The sequence below is a fragment of the Fundulus heteroclitus genome, chromosome 22 (genome assembly GCF_011125445.2).
Source record: "Fundulus heteroclitus isolate FHET01 chromosome 22, MU-UCD_Fhet_4.1, whole genome shotgun sequence".
In the NCBI taxonomy this organism is placed as follows: Eukaryota; Metazoa; Chordata; class Actinopteri; order Cyprinodontiformes; family Fundulidae; genus Fundulus; species Fundulus heteroclitus.
Window position 1 is genome coordinate 25,063,696 of NC_046382.1, and position 18,205 is coordinate 25,081,900.

The 18,205-nt window shown below is 39.1% G+C and overlaps 1 protein-coding gene across 1 annotated transcript in view; it reads right to left on the minus strand.

Moving 5' to 3' along the window:
* Nucleotides 1–18,205, minus strand: part of lrmda (leucine rich melanocyte differentiation associated) — a 412,971-nt gene that overhangs the window by 129,682 nt on the left and 265,084 nt on the right. The window contains exons 3-5 of the mRNA XM_036126750.1: nucleotides 16,217–16,343; nucleotides 14,742–14,881; nucleotides 7,993–8,119 (exon numbers count right to left, since the gene is read on the minus strand). Coding sequence (XP_035982643.1) covers nucleotides 7,993–8,119; nucleotides 14,742–14,881; nucleotides 16,217–16,343 — 394 coding nt within the window. The remainder of the gene's footprint in view (nucleotides 1–7,992; nucleotides 8,120–14,741; nucleotides 14,882–16,216; nucleotides 16,344–18,205) is intronic.

An 18,205-nucleotide genomic window follows, 5' to 3' on the forward strand; every position in this document is an offset into this window, starting at 1 on the left:
GAAGTACAGCGTTGAACAACTGAGACGTTAGTTGAAATGTAGAGACCTGAAAGTTGTTGGAAACAACGCTGCATTAGTGGAAAGGTAAGGTTTTCTTTTGCTAGAAGTATGGTTGAGCTGTGTGGTAGTTAACACGTTCCAGCATTATGTGAGCTAGGCCTAACCAAGCCATTTGCAATGTTCTCCTAAACAAAAATATAAGCTTAAACATTCCAACTAATGCTAATCAGCCCTGTGGATTCACCATGCTGGTTCTCCAGTTTGTGCATCTATGACACTTGTTGTGACAAACGAGTTATCCCTGCCAGAATCTGCGTCCCACCGTGTCAGGAGCGCGCATGCAGCAGGGAGAGAGAATCCAGTCTGCTCCATCTCATTTCCAACCATCTACACGTGAAAATAGAGATGTTTTATTTGTGTTAGCAGAGAGAAAGAAGAGGGTCGTTAAATTTTCGTTAAGTTAGTGGGTTAAAACTGAAGATTTAACACATCGACACGGAGTTGTTCGAACAAATCAAGAACGTTTGGCTAATGGATTACCACGTCCGCTTAAACTCGATTGATCCCTCAATAACCCGTTCACAGAAAGTACAAGGCTCTGTGGTCATATGCATTTGCATTATTTTTAATTATGTCAGAGTCGTTCCTCCAAATTCCGAGTAGTTTTGTCTGTCTAAAGGGAACTTTTAAAATTCTGAAATTACTGCAAATCAGGGATTTTTCCAACGGGTTCCCCAAGAGAGGTCATTTGAAAGGAAAGCCTCTGCCAATTACAGATATTATTAGGGTAATAAACCTTAATGATTAGTTGCATTGTATAGAGTTAGTAAACAGTTTGGTAAGTGATGACATGCTTTGTCAAAGTTTATAAAAACATCAGATCAAAATGGACAAAGGAGGTGTTTCGATATTACTGGCCAGCCTTGTCCTGCATTCTGATAGGCCTCAAACTTCACAGCTAAGCACAAGAGACAGGGAAACAACAAATAGTCCACTGCAGAGGCGCTCCAGCTCGTCGCCAGATGCCAGCAGGAGGAGAGCGTAATCCATTAATGCAAGCGGGGCCACTTCAGTGTCTCATAAAAGCCGTTGCACAAAAGCACATGTTTGTTTTTAATGCACGGTTTAGCCAAAAAATGAATAACACATCGAGCATTTTCGTTCAAAAGAGTAACTCAACACTCAGGTCATGCACCCCGAACGTCAAACCTCTTAAGGAGGCAATAAATCAGTATTGGCACTCTCACAATTAAATGTGCTCTAAAGTTTTACAGAGTGTCTATGATGTGTACAGCGGGGATGATTTATGTGGACAGTGTGAGTCACTCCCTTTAATTGCTGTTGTTTTCCCAGCTTATAACCTTTGTATGAACTCTAAGAATGAACTACTCTGAAAAGAGCTCAAAGTGCTTATTCAAACTCTAGACAAAGAAGTTTAAGAGTATGAAATTGGGTACATGGAAATGTTCACAAGGAGCGTACCAAGCTCACTCAGATACCGAGAGACAAATACACATAGTTAAGTGAATGTACTTGTGTCTCCCTGGAAATGTCTCACACAAACAAAAAAAAGAAAAAAAAAACCCATGTCCAAATAATTATGAAGAGATGTTTTGACATTTTAGGATATGTTGTTACTAAAACTCAGACAGCAACCACTTCTCAAGTGATGTAATTAACAAATAGAAGATTGTGTGAGATATGGAGCAAGATCAGATTGTCCGAGACAGTTTATTTGTTCACACAGAGTCAGAATGAGGCACTTATGATGGATTTTCATTTACAACTTGTGTTAATCTGGGTTCTCAATGTATACAGTGCCTTGCAGATGCATTCACACCCCCCCCTTTTTTTTTTTTTTTTTTTTTTTTTTTTTTTTTTTTTTTTTTTTACATTTCACTAAATTTCAATTAAGCTTAAATTATGTTTTACCTCTGGTAGATTTAGGGTTAAAGCAATCTTTTACATTTGCTGACATGTGTCTTCTCACTGGAAGTGATATTAATGTGTTGAAGGGGCAAAGCAAAAGTTTTAGAGATTTTGTGGACAAAGTTAAAAATGAGGGCGATGGAAAGGATGCCTTCCAAATGCCTTCCAGATATTTAGAGGTCACCAGAGACAAGGTGTCAGAATATCAGTGGAATCACGCAAAAAGCTGCTCAGCTATTATAAGAACAATTTGATTGCATCGATGCAAATAAAATATTTTTCTATTTAATATTGAAAAAGGCCTAAACAAATTCATACCATTTTTATAAAACATTTATAGAAACAAAATTTTGTTATTTTCCGAACCAATAATCGTTGCAATTTATTATATTTTGAGAAATGTGTGTCTCATTTCATATTCAAAAACAAACTTCATTTTTGAAAACTAATATTTTTTATCTGTCAGGGGTATGAATAATTTTAGACTTAACTATAAAACCATGACAAATTATTCCATCAAGGGTTTATGCGATGGACAAGCACAAAATACAGGTAGGCCATAACTTGTGGACTCTAGAAATCTGGCTATTACATAGGAATGACTTAGGAATACAAATTTTAAAAGAAAGACATGTCAAGTCCCATTTACTGCAAACCATGTAGGGAACACAGAAATCACTTGGAAAACAGTGCTTTGATATGATGAGACAAAAACTTTCTTTTTAGCCTGCATGGAAAATGCTATATGTGGCAGAAATGTCCATCATATACGACACCCTGAACACACCATCCCTATGGTGAAACATAGTATTATACAGTGGGGACTTCTTCAGCATGGATCGGGAAGCTTTGTTGTATAATAATGTACATTAAACACAACACAATCTTGGGCGAGAACTGTTAAAGACTTTAGACTGGGGTGACAGTTTGTTTTCCAGCAAGACAACAATCACACACATTAAGCCAGAGCAACAATGGTTTAGATCAAGTCAAAGTCCTGTTTTAGAACGGCTCAGATATACCCCAAAACACCTGTAGCGGTAATTCCAAAGATAGGTGATTCAACAGAGTATTGACTCAAGGGAGCTGAATAATATAAATGACCAGCTCATTCTTCAGCTCACTGGATAAACATTTGGAAAACCATGCATCTTTTCCATCTCCCTCACAATTTAGTTCTGCTTCGTGGTGGTCTGCTACATAAAATCCACAAGAGAATACATTGAAGTTTGAGGTTACCGATATAAGCAATGTGAAAAAGTTCAAGGGGTATGAATACTTCTGCAAGGCACTGTGATAGCTCTTACAAATCTAAAATCTAGTAGAGAGTGGGGAGGGGTAATAAACTTCCTTCTGCAGCAATCTGTTTGGTTATATTCCCTTCCCCTGGTGACAACCATATTCTTTGAGTTTCCTCTGAGGAAGCATTTGTTCGGTAAAATGATTCAGTGAACCCACTGAAGGCACATTCACAAAGAGCTATATTGCATGCTGTTTGTTATGTTTGAGAGCTTCGGGGAACCCATAACTCTCAAGACCAGAGACGAACGTGGCAACATACTTCATTGGGTGCATTTCAGGAAGGAAAAATAATCAAGCAAAAGGCCTGTACTTTTTTCAGGGTTGTTTTGCAAAAAAAAGAAAAAAGAAATTGAAAAAAAGAAAAAAGAAAAAAAGAAAAGCCACAATTACACATCACATAACGCACAGTCACGGCTCTGAAAGTAGTCACAGTCAATCGTTGATTTGGACGGCTTTTCTACAGTAAAAACTTTAAATGAACCACTGTGTGCAGTGAGTAAAAAAGGTTAGTGTCCGGAGAGGAAAAAACTGAACTGAAAAGATCCACTTGAAGACTTTCCTGGCCCTGTCACGGTCAATTCCCTTGAAGAACCGTTTACCCTGCGTGCAGATACTCATGGGATCCAGCATCTGGCCCACGTCTTCCTGCAACACGGTCTGTTTTACATTAAAGGCAGAAAAAAAAAATCTTCATACTTTAAAAAAAAAGGGGAAAAAAAATCAAACCAAATACTTCTTAGCGAAAATCTAAGTGACTTTTGTACCTGCTAACATAACCAACAAGCAGTGCTTAGTGTTTGTGAGAGGGACCAAGGAGTTACTTCACTCACTGTCAAACACTATATAATGTTTAATGGTGTAAATGTGTTTTTACTATTTACATTTTCAAAGTACTTTTCTTTTTACAGTGCTTAGGATGTGAAAACTGAATGTGCTGTCACAGTGTTTTGATAGACATGGCCAGTTTAATCCAAAGCTTTGACAGCATAATGTGGGCAAAGAGGAAAGAGGCGGAGTGACTGGGCCAAAATGTACCACATGTATTTTCCAAGAGCAGCCCAGCACGTCTAAATAGCTCTACGTGGTTTAACGCCATCTCATTCCATGACCTCCACGTCCTCAAAGAGAATTATCACATTATAACATTCCAACACGCCCAAATTCCCAAAATACAGCTCCAGGCTTTTCCCGTCTGACTCTGTTTAGTGTTGTGGTCTCTGGAAAAGACTTCAATCGTCGCTGGTGTTATTCTATTTACTTCAGGTATTTATACATTTTTCTGCCTCTGTCTTGTCATTTTGTCTTTGTTTTTGTCATACTGCCGGCAATTTATGCTGAGAAATGTGGTATAACAAAAAGGAAAATAGAGAAAATCTCCTTCCCCTTTCTCTCAAGTTGAAGCAGAAACTTACACAGAATATTGTGAAGGGAATCATTTTAAAGGTGTTTAAAGCATAAAGGCGCAGAACACCTTAAAGAAAGTAATATTAAGATGTTGGAAATGTGGTCATGTCTTGTTTTCTTCTGTTCTGGGATATTTGTATTTTCAAAGAAGGTTATACAGTGTCATAAAAGGGGCCTAACATGTGATCATCATCATCATTAAAACCTACACACTACAGGAATTACGAAAATAAATACATAAATAATAATTTAGCTAAAATATGTCTTCATTTTTGATGAGTTCCCTGTTACATTCAAATAAGAATTCTCCTTATCATTTCTCACAAAATTGTCACACTACTCTACAATTCATACACAAACCACATACAAAGCCCTTAATAACTAAGCTCCACCATTCATCAGGATCTGGCCACCCCTGAAAGGAAAAGCTTAAAGAAAGAGAATATTCATTAGGGACATGATTGCTTCATATGTTCCCAACAAAGCACTTCGCTCTCAGACTGCAGGTCTACTGGTGGTTCCTAGAGTCTCTAAATGTAGAATGGGAGGCAGATCCTTTACTTATCAGGCTCCGCTCCTTTGGAGCCAACTCTCAGTTTTAGTCCATGAGGCAGACACCCCGTCTACTTTTAGGACCAAGCTTAAAACTTTACTTTTTGATAGATTTTGCTTATAGTTAGAGTGGCTTAGATTATCCTGAGCTATCTCTGGAGTTATGCTGCTATAGGCTTAGGCTGAATCACACAAAACTATCTGATCCATCTGACCTAAAGTTTGGATATGTACAGGCTTTTTTCCTCACCTACTGACTGCGTAGAGGCTACCTCTATGGACCACTGGGCTTGCGAGATCAAGTATTCATGAAGACAGGATGTTATTTTAAAGTTAAATTAATTTGAAAATGTTATGTGATTGTGTTGGATTGAATTAGTTATATCTCTTTAAATCAGTTGGAGCTATTGATCTCAAACTGCCTTTAGATAATATTTGAAGTGAACTGCTGATTTATAAATAAACTGAATTAAACGCATTTGATTACAGATTATTTAAAACTACTTGTTTATGAAACCTTTTCTCCATGAGTGAAGAAAAGATAGGTGGATTCTTAGCAGTAGAATCTTGTCTCGTCTTTTCTTGTGAGCCAGATGTTTCATTACACTCGTATATGACTAAGACATATCTTTAAGGCCACTTCAATTTTTTTGTGCCAATTCTGCACTTCTCACAAACATGCTTTTGTACTGGTCTGATTTTTTCCTGCAAACAACTGGTTGTTGACTATCTGGTTCTGATTTAGATGACATGGAAAACATTGTGAATGTACGAACAGTTATGATGTTCCGATTGTGCTAAAGACCATAACTGTTTTATCGGAGCCATGTGGCATTGCTCAGTGCCAGGTCACAATGGTATGATAAAAAAAAAAAAGAGTTTAAACTATGGTCACACTTTACTTCGATATGACTCAAGAGAGGTCCTGGAAGTTAGCCACGGTCTCTTTTCCAAAACATACATCAGCCAATGAGAATGATGTGATAGAAAAGGGCTTTCTTGTTAATGTGTGCTGTCAGGAGTGGGCATGTATCACTGAAACACGGCTCGAGTTGCTGCTGTGACTCTGTTTTTGATTTACTGTATTTGTGCTGCTTGCAGCAAGATGAATTATGAAAGGCAGTCGGAAAAAATAACGGTACTTTAAGAAAAACAACTTATAAGCTATATCTATTGTCAAGTATTTTAATAATCCTAATTATTCTTAATATTTTTCTCTGATACTTGCCCTAATTAAGACTTAAGTTTATATGCATGCAGCAAAAAGACAGCTAATTACCATTCCTTGTAATGAAGCTAATGACAGAGACTGTACTGTTAGCAGCACCCTGCTGTGGCAGACATAAAAGGGAACACAAGCATCTAATTATGCCATCATCTTCCCTGTTCTTGCTGTAAACGTTTCTCTAATTGGCGGCCTGCAATCGGTAATCTTATCAATGACATCGATGATGAAGACAGTTAGAGCCAAGAAGCTTGCATGGCTTATCAACTCTTGGGAAAGTTGACACATAAAGTTGAGAAAAGGCAACAGTGAAATCCCAGAATCCCAAACTGGAATGAATCCAAGAACTGTTTCCTTTTTATGTGCCCTGACTTTTACAGTACTAATGAGGAATTAGGAAAAGAAGAGCAGGAATATGTTCCCAGTTCACAAATTATTGCACAATGTTAAGTAGACTCTTTTTTTTATGTGAAAGCTTTTAACTTTTATTTTACATAAGGAATAAATAATCGCATACAACTGGTTCAAAGACACCAAGACACAAACACGCATTGTGCCAGCCAGAATCTGTGATTATCTCTCCTTTCATCTATAGCTGCAGCGACAAAGCCAAACATTTCTTTTTCACTGACAAGCTATGTAAATACAATCTTAAAAGTGACTTTACCCTGCCAAACAGCATTGTAGAGGCTCTTTCTTTTCTTTTTATATAAAGTAGATGATCAGTGTTTTCACTCTGCTTTCCCCCATCTACTAAACATGGCAGACTGAGGTTAAATTATTTCAATGTTTTGCTTTCTCGCTTGCCAGTCGCACGGAGGATCAAAACCAAAGCATAGCATGGAGTGACACTCAAAGAGTACACTATCGTAGCTGATTATCTAAAACAATGAATATATTGTTTTCCTCATGCTTTTTTAAAAACCAACATCGGCTCACATGCTTCTTATTTGACACTAGAAGCTTTCGGCTGTACTCTAACTCTCTCACCATCTCTTTGAGAGCCTCAGAGACCCTAAGACTAAACTGTAAATAATTAATGACTTTACAATTACATTCAATCTAATCTGGGGAGGAGATGTGCCTTTAAATAGGTTGTTACAAAGGGTAGAGCAGTGATACAAATGAACATCCTGAAGTCCAATTAGTCTTTGGTTCTCAAAACAAGAGAGCTACCAACAAATGCATGGGGTTGAGATAATTAAGCGATTGCAGGGAGCTTGTACATGAGCTGTCAGTAGAATCGGCAGACATGTCACACTAGGCAACACAAGTGTGACCGGACAGCCGCCCGTCGCCTTTGATCGGGGTTCATGCATACGGAATCAGGTCAGGCTGGGGCCACATGCACCCTCAAACCCAGTTATAGAGGAGCGCAGGCACAATTCATACATAGGCCTACAATTTAAACTGTAGATAACAAAAGATCCTTTTAAAAGGGACAAGACAGTAAGACTGAGAATCGAGCAAACACTGGAAGAAATTAAGGATCAAGTAATTGAATAAAAAGGTGAGGCGAATCTATTCAGTGTTACTATTAAAAATAACCCTAACCTTTAAAAATGTGGAAAAAAACTTACTTCTTCTGACTTGGGCTTCACCACTTTCATGAACGCCCCTCTTGCCTGTGCCTCCTTCAATTCTGTTTTTGTTACTTTCCTTGAGTCCAGAAACTTCAGCTGGGGTAACTTGTAAAGGACAAAGTACCTGTAAGACAAAAATAAAGAAAAGGACTGAAAAACAAAATCTGCTGTGTCAGATTATTGCAAAAATATTCATACCTCTTGAGTTTTTCTACGTCGTTAAATTACATCCACAAGTTTTTAGACTTGCCGGGTTTAATTTGCGCTTCAAAATTATGTGTAAAAACTGTGTAAAAGTTAAAGGAGATTAAATTCTTCTGCAAGGCTCTGTATGAGTCAGTCAGGTGTGACACACACAAATATGTAAATGAATGATTTCTCGGCTGGCCAGGGGACGCCTTGGGGTTCCCCTGGAGGAGCTGGCCCAAGTTGCTGGGGAGAGGGAAGTCAGGGCCTCCCTCCTAAGGCTGCTACCCCCGCAACCCAACCCCGGATAAGCGGAAGAAGATGAATGGACGATTAAGAAAAACCTGCAAAGAAGTTATGTGTAATCAAGTTTAACGGAGATGCAGATTGGAGTGGTGATATGTGATGCACGCAATAACCTTCAAAGCTGATGAGAAAGCGTACGCCGTATAAATGGCACGCAAGAAGATGCAACCTGTCTGCAGGAGTTGTCATTCTGGTAGCATCATGGATACCTCTCTAAGCTTTCAGACACACTCTGTCTTTCATTGGGAGGGAGAGAAACGTCAAAAGATAATGGCTGGAATACATAGATGACAACAGATCCTTTCACTGGCAGGCAGGGCTGGAGGAACCAGTATGTCAGGGCTGAGCTAGAAGCCAGAAAGGACACACATCCAGCACCTAAGTGGAGGGTGAGAAGGGACGGGGAATATGGGCCGAGACAAGACCAGTGTGTGTGAGGGGTTGTGACAAATTGATGATGGCAATGGCGTTGAAGGGGAGATGGCAAAGCCTGAGTCAACTTTTCAACACCTGAGGATAATGAGGAGGGATGCGAGGATCAGATTTAGTGTGATTGGGAACATAAAACATCTATATGAAAATGAAGGATGAAACAAAAGGATGAAATCTTGCATATATATATATATATATATATATATATATATATATATATATATATATATATATATATATATATATACATACACATATATATATATATATATATATATATATATACATACTACACATATATATATATATATAATATATATATATATATATATATATATATATATATATATATATATATATATATATATATATATATATACACATACATACACATATATATATATATACACATACATACACATATATATATATATATATATATATATATATATATATATATATATACACACACATGTATATATAGCTTCTTATCTGGAAATATTCATAGTGAAATTCTAATGGTTTAACCACAATGACAGACTAAAATGACCTCCTTCTAACCCCTTAACAAGTAGCATTTCTTTCTTTTGATGAGAACACTAGCACTCAAGTCCAGGCGGCCCCATTCCTAGCCTGTGTGTCCCTGCATGTAAAAAAAGACCTTGTTCTGGGCATTTCCATGATCAAAATGTGAAGATGCCCTTGGGAGACACGCATGGATGTTATTCTCCATAGGTAACCTACCATCACAGGGTCAGAAGAGATGACAAGGCTCTGTCAGCCAGTGGTGATATTAATGATTCGACCCCAGGTACAGAGTGAGGATAAGAAAGCGAAGAAGACACAGGGGGTAGTGTGGAGGGTGGGCAGGGCTGTTGTGGTGCTGCTTGACTAGTGAAGAACTAGATACAATTTATTTAGCAGGCCAAAAATACTAAATGTCTATCTTGTGAAACAAAAAAAAAATGATCTGTATTATTTCAAGCAGACCATAAGTCAGAGTCTTGACTTCCACTTAGTGTATAATAAATCCACACAATTGTTGTTAATCTTACTTAAAATCTGTTTGTTCTATTATCTCACAACTCTAGGAGAAGAATTACTGTGGGTAATTAATACTTGGCTGTACTTATAGCATTTCATGAACAACAAGTACACACCCCAGCTGGTGGTTGAGGGTCCTCAGACTCCTCTTTCATCCACCACAACAGCAGATTGCTGAAACTGATAACTCTCCACAGGATAAAATGTTAAAATGTCAGATACATTTTGTTCATATATGTACATCGTAGAAACAAAAATAAAACATGCTGGATCAACATCTGGCATCCCTTTTATATGTGTTTAAAATTGGTAGTTTACTGATCATTCACAGACTTGTTCCAGGGAAATATATTTTTGAACCCACAGTATAAGAGCACAGTAAATTGCGTTATTTCTATAGAAGTACACTGAGAAAATAGCTGGTGAATTAATTCAGATGAATGATTTTTAAGCTTGACTGGCAAATATTTAAAACAATTAGAAGGTTTTATTTTTGATCTGTGATGGTGCCGTCCTTAAATGTGACCAGGTCACAATAACCACAACACTTGTATATGGTAGTCACTATTTAAAGAAGATTGAAAGCTAGCTTTCTTTTTTAGTATCAATGAGGAGCATATGATTAACACAGAAAGCAGAAAAGGTGCAAGAAGCAGCTTAAAAGGAGGACTTTAAGGCATTCAATGAGGCTACTACAACAAATAAGCTTTGGTTTGTCCTGGTCATGTCACTCTTTCGCCATTTTGTCGCCATTTCCTACTTTTGCAGATGTCGTTTTGCACAACATTTTGGGGTATGAGAAGGTGCCATCTGCCATAAGTGTATATATTTTTTGCTCATCTTGGGAATGTTTTGTGGAATTGGCTTGGAGTCGACTCAAGCAGACACTAGGAAGGCTGGACGATTTATAGCAAAGTTACTTGATTTTATCCTTTTTAACTTTCAGCCTCTCTGCCATGGAACGTGCTGTCAACCATGCCAAAAGACATGACCTGAGTCCGTCAAGAAATAGATCTACACAGGTGGAGGATACACACATTGGTCTTCAGGAGAATGTTTATTTAAAAACATAAGATCGTGCATTTCCTGTATAAGAAAATAATATTTAATCTTTCATATTACTGCCCTCTCTTAACACTCTTCTCTCACGTTCTAGGCAGCTTACAAGTATGCTCTGCTTCACCCCAAAAAGTATTATTCTGTGCTCACAATCAACGCCTCTTGCACAAATATTTGTTGCCCTTGTTTTAACTCCCGTGCCTTATGCCTTAACTTCCTCTGTAGGCATGAAACCTGCAGCGTCTGTTTTCTCAGTTCGCAGATTTTATTTACTCTCTACTGGAACAAAGCATGACAATGTGACTTTTAAATCACTTGCTTTTTGGGGGCGTGCCTTTTAAATTAATATAGTTAACTCTAGACAAAACAGAAGGAACCATTGTATATGACATTTGACTTTAGAAATACAGTTTTAAGAGTCAGAAGAGTATATTTCTGACAGTTTTTGAGTGGGAAGGAAATAAAAAAAAAAGTAAAGAAAAATATTCAAAATAAGGAATCTGGCCCTCAAATCAAAAAGGTATACTCTTAAATTTTTGAAAGAAAACCTTTCCAATATGATTGGGACTTTTGTGCTAATAGCTAAAATAAGGTTCATTGATAGCCGCTTATGGCAAGACCAATAGGGAAAGTATTTTGAATGCTGTAAGTTGTAGTAGTAAATGAGAAATCTTTCCCCAACCTAAAATTAGCAATGCCTGGTCAAATCTTTACAAAAAATAACACATTTCGGATTGGTTCACCTTCATCTACTAGTATACTAAAAACAAAGGGACTGTGAGGATATTAAAAATCGATATAGTGGACAACATTTAACCTCCATGCTTACGACAGTTTTCAGGGAATGAAGACTATATTTCTATGTCACTGCACTAATTGGGTCACCGATGCGGCGCACCAGGAAATTTCACTTGAGAGAGCGAGAAGTCTTCAGGCACTGGGCTGGGTATTTATTGCCCAAGGCCAGTGCTGTCACGACCTGCATGCAGCCTAACCTTGTCAGACATGAAATCTGCATCACGCTCAAATTGATGTTTTACTATGTGACACACTATGAATATTACATTACAGGACCGTAGAGGTTGTCAGTCAAAACAGAACAGCTTTCCTCACCAGTAAGATAAGCAGGAAAGTAGAAGGGGGGGGGGGGGGGAGGTAAGGGAGTTTGAGGGTGGGTGAGGGAGGGGGGTCTGGTTGAGAGTGGCACAGAGACAAAAAGAGAGAAGAAAAGATTATTCAAGAAAGGCATGGGTGGTAAATGATTAATAGGAAACACAGAGTCAGAAACAAGCACTTAGGGCTAAAACAGACAAAAGAGAGTATGCTTTTCGCCTTTTATCACATTTCATGTAAAGGACCCTGACAAATGGTGGTCATATTGCCTGACTCGAGGCTTGGCTTGATGTTTAATGCATCATCTGCTCTGGTAAGGCCGGGTAGTAAACACTCATTTGTGGCAATGACTAGTCACACATGAAATCCATTTTGCAAACTGGAGTGTACCGCGGCCAGTTGACAAAGCTTTTAGAGGGAGGCGGCTCAGACCACAGTCAGGTTATGAAATGCAAAGGCTGGTGGTCAAAAAGACAATAACCTTAAAATTCATTAAATAAAAAAATAAAAAAAACTCCCTCAGGAGTGGTCTACATGACAGCCAAGGCACAGTCTAGAAATTTCAAAGTAGGTTCTCTTGAAAGTTAAGGAGTTCAAACCTTTTATGAAGTTGATTTATACTAAAATAAATCTTTTGTTTTTTTTTTGAATAAATCCAGTTTAGCTAATCCTGAAGGGTGAAGTCAACATCTAGAGCAAGATTAACCAAGACCAACCCATACTTCCAGCACCTTAAAACACCTCCAATCTCAAAATGTCAGAGCAGCTTCGGTGTATACTATTTATTGAACCTGTGTAATCAGCCACCTTTTCTCCCTTCATTCGACAAGCAAACCTTTACTCTTACCTTTTCATTGAAAATATAATTTCACTATGATTCAGCCTACCTCCTGCCTGCTATTGGGTCCTACTGCTCAATAATTCATGACAGAATGAGGTGCTGCAGCACTATTGATCTCTCTCTGGAAAGATGTACTGAGAACAGAACATGTAAAATGTGTTCAGTCATAGTAACCTTCTGATACTGAAGTAAAGCTATTTTAAGAATGAAACATTAGCCCATTTCACATTAAAAGCCCCATGATTTAAAGCCCCAGGCTTTCAGTAAACCAAAGTCTGTGTTGTGAGGAAAACTGCAGTACCACTCCGGTACAGTGAGTGGCGGCAAAAAGAAACCATAAGTTATACAGATACATTTTAGTCCACTCCTGTTATAAATAAATGAAAATAAAGCACAGTTTCTGGGACCGCAGTGGGGCGGTGCGGGGCAGAGCAGGGCGAGCACATCCAAACTTTCCCTCACGGACGTAAAATTTAGAGCTTTATTAGTAGGCTTTTGCCTCATCTGTGGGAAGAATAACCAGGGGGATTTTTCAGGACAATACCACAGACTTTTAATGGGAGAAAATGTATTTTTATAGGGTTATAGGAAGCGCTGCGCAGATTCTGCTGCCACGGAAGAAAAGCAGAGCCAGCTGTTTCCAACCTGATTTAGGTTATTAAATAAAGCGCGCGCATCTGCGGTTTCTAAATAGTGAAAGAGTTCACAGTCCACCAATTTAGGTTCAGGTGAAAAGTCAGTCTTACGGAAATGATTGTTTTCTGTGCACAAGGAAAATGAAAGGCCTCCGTTTGATCATTAGTATTAAAATATCAGTCTAGTTACAGAACTGGCAAAAATGTTTACAATTAACTTAAAATGCTGAAAACATCCCAACAAGATTTTCACATTTGACATCTGGTATATTCCCAATAAGCCTAATAAAAGCTTTATATAGTTACTTTTCAGCCGCAACGGACATATCCAGTCTGCGGGAAATCACTGATTGTCTGGCCGGCTAATAACCCTGCAACCACCCCACTGAGACCAGCCTCTCAGCAGATCTCTGTCGCTCTGCCTACATGTCCGAGCAGAATTAAACTTGGCGCATAATCCTGATGAACTGACTGCACAGATTAAGTTTGGAAGTGTACGTTCTCGCCTAAAAACAACTTACTTCACCCTTGTGGCAGACTTTTTCTTGCTGCCCTTTCAACAAGGCCCAAGAAAGCAGAGCAAAGTACTGGGTCGCTTGAGGGACCAAGCCCCAGGAAAGTGAAATTAGTCGGGTAAATGTGTAGGCTTCTCAAAAGCCCCAGGCTTATCTTATGTTCTGTTCTTTGTACATATTTCACACAAAAAAAATATTTTCTTACAAATAATCCTCTGGGTCGGTGTATATAGCCATTGAAGGCAAACATGAGGTTTTAAACGTTAACTGAGTTTTCCGAGACTGGAGTTGTTTTGAGATGATAGATGTCCACTTTAGTCTTGGTCCCTCTTGGACTAGTTGTTGGTTTTAGACTCCAGAACCATCTGGATTTACAGTGAACGAACATGCCAAGAGAGTTGTGCACTGCAGGTAAGATATTTGCTGTGAACGATCTTTTAACAGAACTTAACATCTAATTGTCTATCAGAAACACACTATTTGGTCGAAGGAAAATTATATTCAATCTAAATCTGCCAGTAGTATGAATAATTACAGCCTTAACTGTATGTATGTCCTATTTTGAAGACCACATTAAGATGTAAAGTCATGAATTTTGTCCATGAAGCAACAAACCTGTATCTCTGGTAGTCGTCGTCATCCTTATCCAGGCTCACCAGTTGGTTGGGGCAGGCCTCGTTTCCCAGCAGGCTTAGGTACTCCAGTGACGGGGTCACGTCAGCCAAGTGTTCCAGCAGGGCCTCGATATCAGTCAGGTGTCAAAGGGCAGATGTCAAGGACCTAGCGCTGTTAATTACATTAGCATCCACTACCCACACAGCCCCTCCCAGGCCTGTCTGCACTAAAACATGTCACTGTCAAATTTACTGAGGTGCTCAAAGAGGCTAGTCAGTGGCTTTGTGAAAGTGGGCAGACAGAGGGGCAATTTAAGGTGCAGGCTTTGGCATATAGCATTGACACAATTTGGCTCCTGCTCTCACTCTTTCTGTCGAGTCTCTTTCATTTCCTAGGTGGCCGGGTGCACAACGGTGACAAAATGATGGATGCCCTGCGGTTCAAAAAGTCCGTGCTTCTCGCTGCTACGCTGTGGAAAAGTTTTGCGATACATAGGAAAAAAAAAAACAAACAGCCCCTAAGCAGGCACATTCATCACTAATACATTCACTTGGAAAATTGAGCCCCAAAGTGTCAAAATACAACTGCACTAATGCGGCGCTCCAGCTTTAAAATGGCACCGTGCCACGACAGGATGTACATAATTGGGCTATTAGCATGTGCCGACCACTTCACAACCAAACTGAGCACACAGTCCCAGATGCACACTTCAAGGAGTCCCAGTTTTAATGTTGACTCTGGAAGTGCGTGTGTGTGTGTGTGTGTGTGTGTGTGTGTGTGTGTGTGTGTGAGAATGTGTGAGAGAGTGAACATCGTTACCCAGCAGGATCTGCATAACCAAAGGAAAACAGGACACATTGCCGAACCTGCTCTGAGGCTCAGGGAGGAAGTTCGCACTTCTCCAACTGATCATAAAACAGCCTCGCAATGTGTTTCACATCTATGCCTTAAATTTACAGCGACACCACAGATCTGTGGCTTTAACATGTTTGCAAAGTCTGGCAACTGGAACATAGAAAACCGTTAGATTAAACAAGCTAAAATGCGAGTATCTGGGAAGAAATTAAATAAATTATACTTTTTTTAATTTCAGCAGGGATCTTAGCAAAACTTTGTTTTGTTTTTTTTTTACCCAGGTTTTTGTTAAAAAATACATAAGATGTCCCTTTAGTTTCTACTCTTATGTAAAAGTGTGTGCTATTGTAACTGTTGAATCTGACTCCACTAGAGGTCCCTGTGGTTCAAAAACTAGTCATGTGTGTGGCTGTGTGACAGCCGAGTTCCTCTACTCTCTTCTCCGGTACAGAGTGCTTCCTGCAAAGCCACATCATTACAAAGTGGCTCTTTCAGACAATAGGGAATTGTACTCGCGCATGAAAGAGGGGAAAAACAAACAGTTTGCTGTAATTTATGTCAGCAAATGCAGTACAAACCAAGACAAAATTATAGCCTGAGTAATTCTTCTGAAAGGATATTTGGTTCTTATTGAGTGTCAGGGTGTGGAGCTTGGGTAACCTGGGCAACTGGAGGTCATTTCCGAGCAGATTGTTGTCGACGACCAACTCTTCCAGCTCAGTAAACATTTTGAGGCCTGCCAGCAACCTGTAATGATAAGGAAACAGTAAAGCGGTTATGGCTCCAAATCTGCTCAGCGGTTATTGTGCGGAAATAAATATTTCAGCCTCTTTCCTTTCATAGGACAGGAGAGTGTGGGCCTGAGCCTGTCAGCGAAGTGAATGACAAGAATTTGTGGCGCTGAGCTCCCCTGGCATGGCGAGGCATCCTTCAGCGACTGGCAGGATGAGGGATGGGGGTCACTTGTGAGTAGCCAGGATTCAAAACAAAAGGCTTCAGAAATGCAGCGGGCAGGATGAATTTGTCAATGTCTTGTGCCTTGAGGCGCCCAGTTTCGCCTGACCCTAACCCTCCATTCCCAAGACAAATCACTCTGTCACAGTTCACCTTCACTCCCCAGACACAAATTTAACTTGTCATCCATCATTTTCACAGAGGAACTGGGATACTCTCACAATCACAGATGCAGCAGAAGGGAAAACTTTTTTTCTGCCACGGCGACATGATGGGGGTTAGTGTTAGGATTACAACATCAAAGCTTTTTTTTTTTTGTGTAATTAAAGGAGGAAACATTTGGCCCTTCCGTTTCTTCTTATGACACATTGCAAAGAAGTGAGGGGTCATCCCAGCTTCTTCCCTTTACGTCTATTTCCCACATATACATATTAGCAAAGGCATACAATTGACAGAAGGGGGTGTTAAAAGTTATGTTAGGGCCCTGCAAAGTTCAAGTCATAGAAGCCACACAAAAGGCAGTGTGTGTGCCGTCTAATCCTTCACTGTCAGAGTGCCATGTTAAAGCGTCCTGGGAGACTTCACTGACATTTAAATCTGACAAAATACAGACACTGAACTTCTCTAAACCTCTTACAGTTCGCAGTTCAAACGAGAGCTGATTCAAATTCAATCTGATAGTCCTCATCAGTAGTTGGCTTAGTAAACTAAATTAAAACTTAACATTTTTTAAACTAGTTAGGTGGGGATAATACAAAAAAAAAAGAAGGACTAGATCGAGTGTCAAGAGCCAAAATTTCAGTGAACGATGTCTCACTGCGGCGGAAAAAAACTCAGAATACAGGGACGACTAAGAAAGCTGCAGCATGAGCCAGTGCTCTTCCCTGCATCCGTGTCAACATCAGACAACATTTTACACATCAACACGGCAAGACATATGGTAAGCTTTCCAAGTGGGGGGATAGCTATAATACATAATTAATTTAGTAAAAGACGAAAGCATGTTTATCACTTAAACCTCTTTATTTGGAATTTTTTTTTTGTTCAGCACTTTTGCTGCATTCTCTTGATACTCAAAAATTGGATTTTGAGTACATGACTCGAGCCCCCTACATGAAGTGCAGGGGGCTGATACAAACTATTTAATAGCACTTCTGAAAGTCGGATGTCTTTCAACCATCGGCACAGATAGTGCTGAAAAATATGTATATGCGAACATACTGATTTTGTGTTTTAATACAAAACATGCAATTTAAGTTCCAGCTCCAAGCTCTGACTTCCGATACAAATTGAACACAGCAAAATAAAAAAATAAATAAAAAATAAATAAAAACCACACACAAAAAGAACAACCTGAGAAACAAATAACTCATAGATGGAGAATCCCCCAGAGATGTTTTTTTCCCCCTCAAACTGTACAGTCTAAACAGCCAAATAACCTATAGATACACATAGTGAAAAATCTTAAATAAATGTTATGAACAAAGCCAAACATTGTGGCAATCATCTGGTGTGGAAAATGGCCATTTATACTTTATATTGTTGAATTGCAGGAGAGCAAGAGTGAACAGATTTCAACAGACAGACACACACACACACACACACACACACACACACACACACACACACACACACACACACAGACAAGAAAAGTT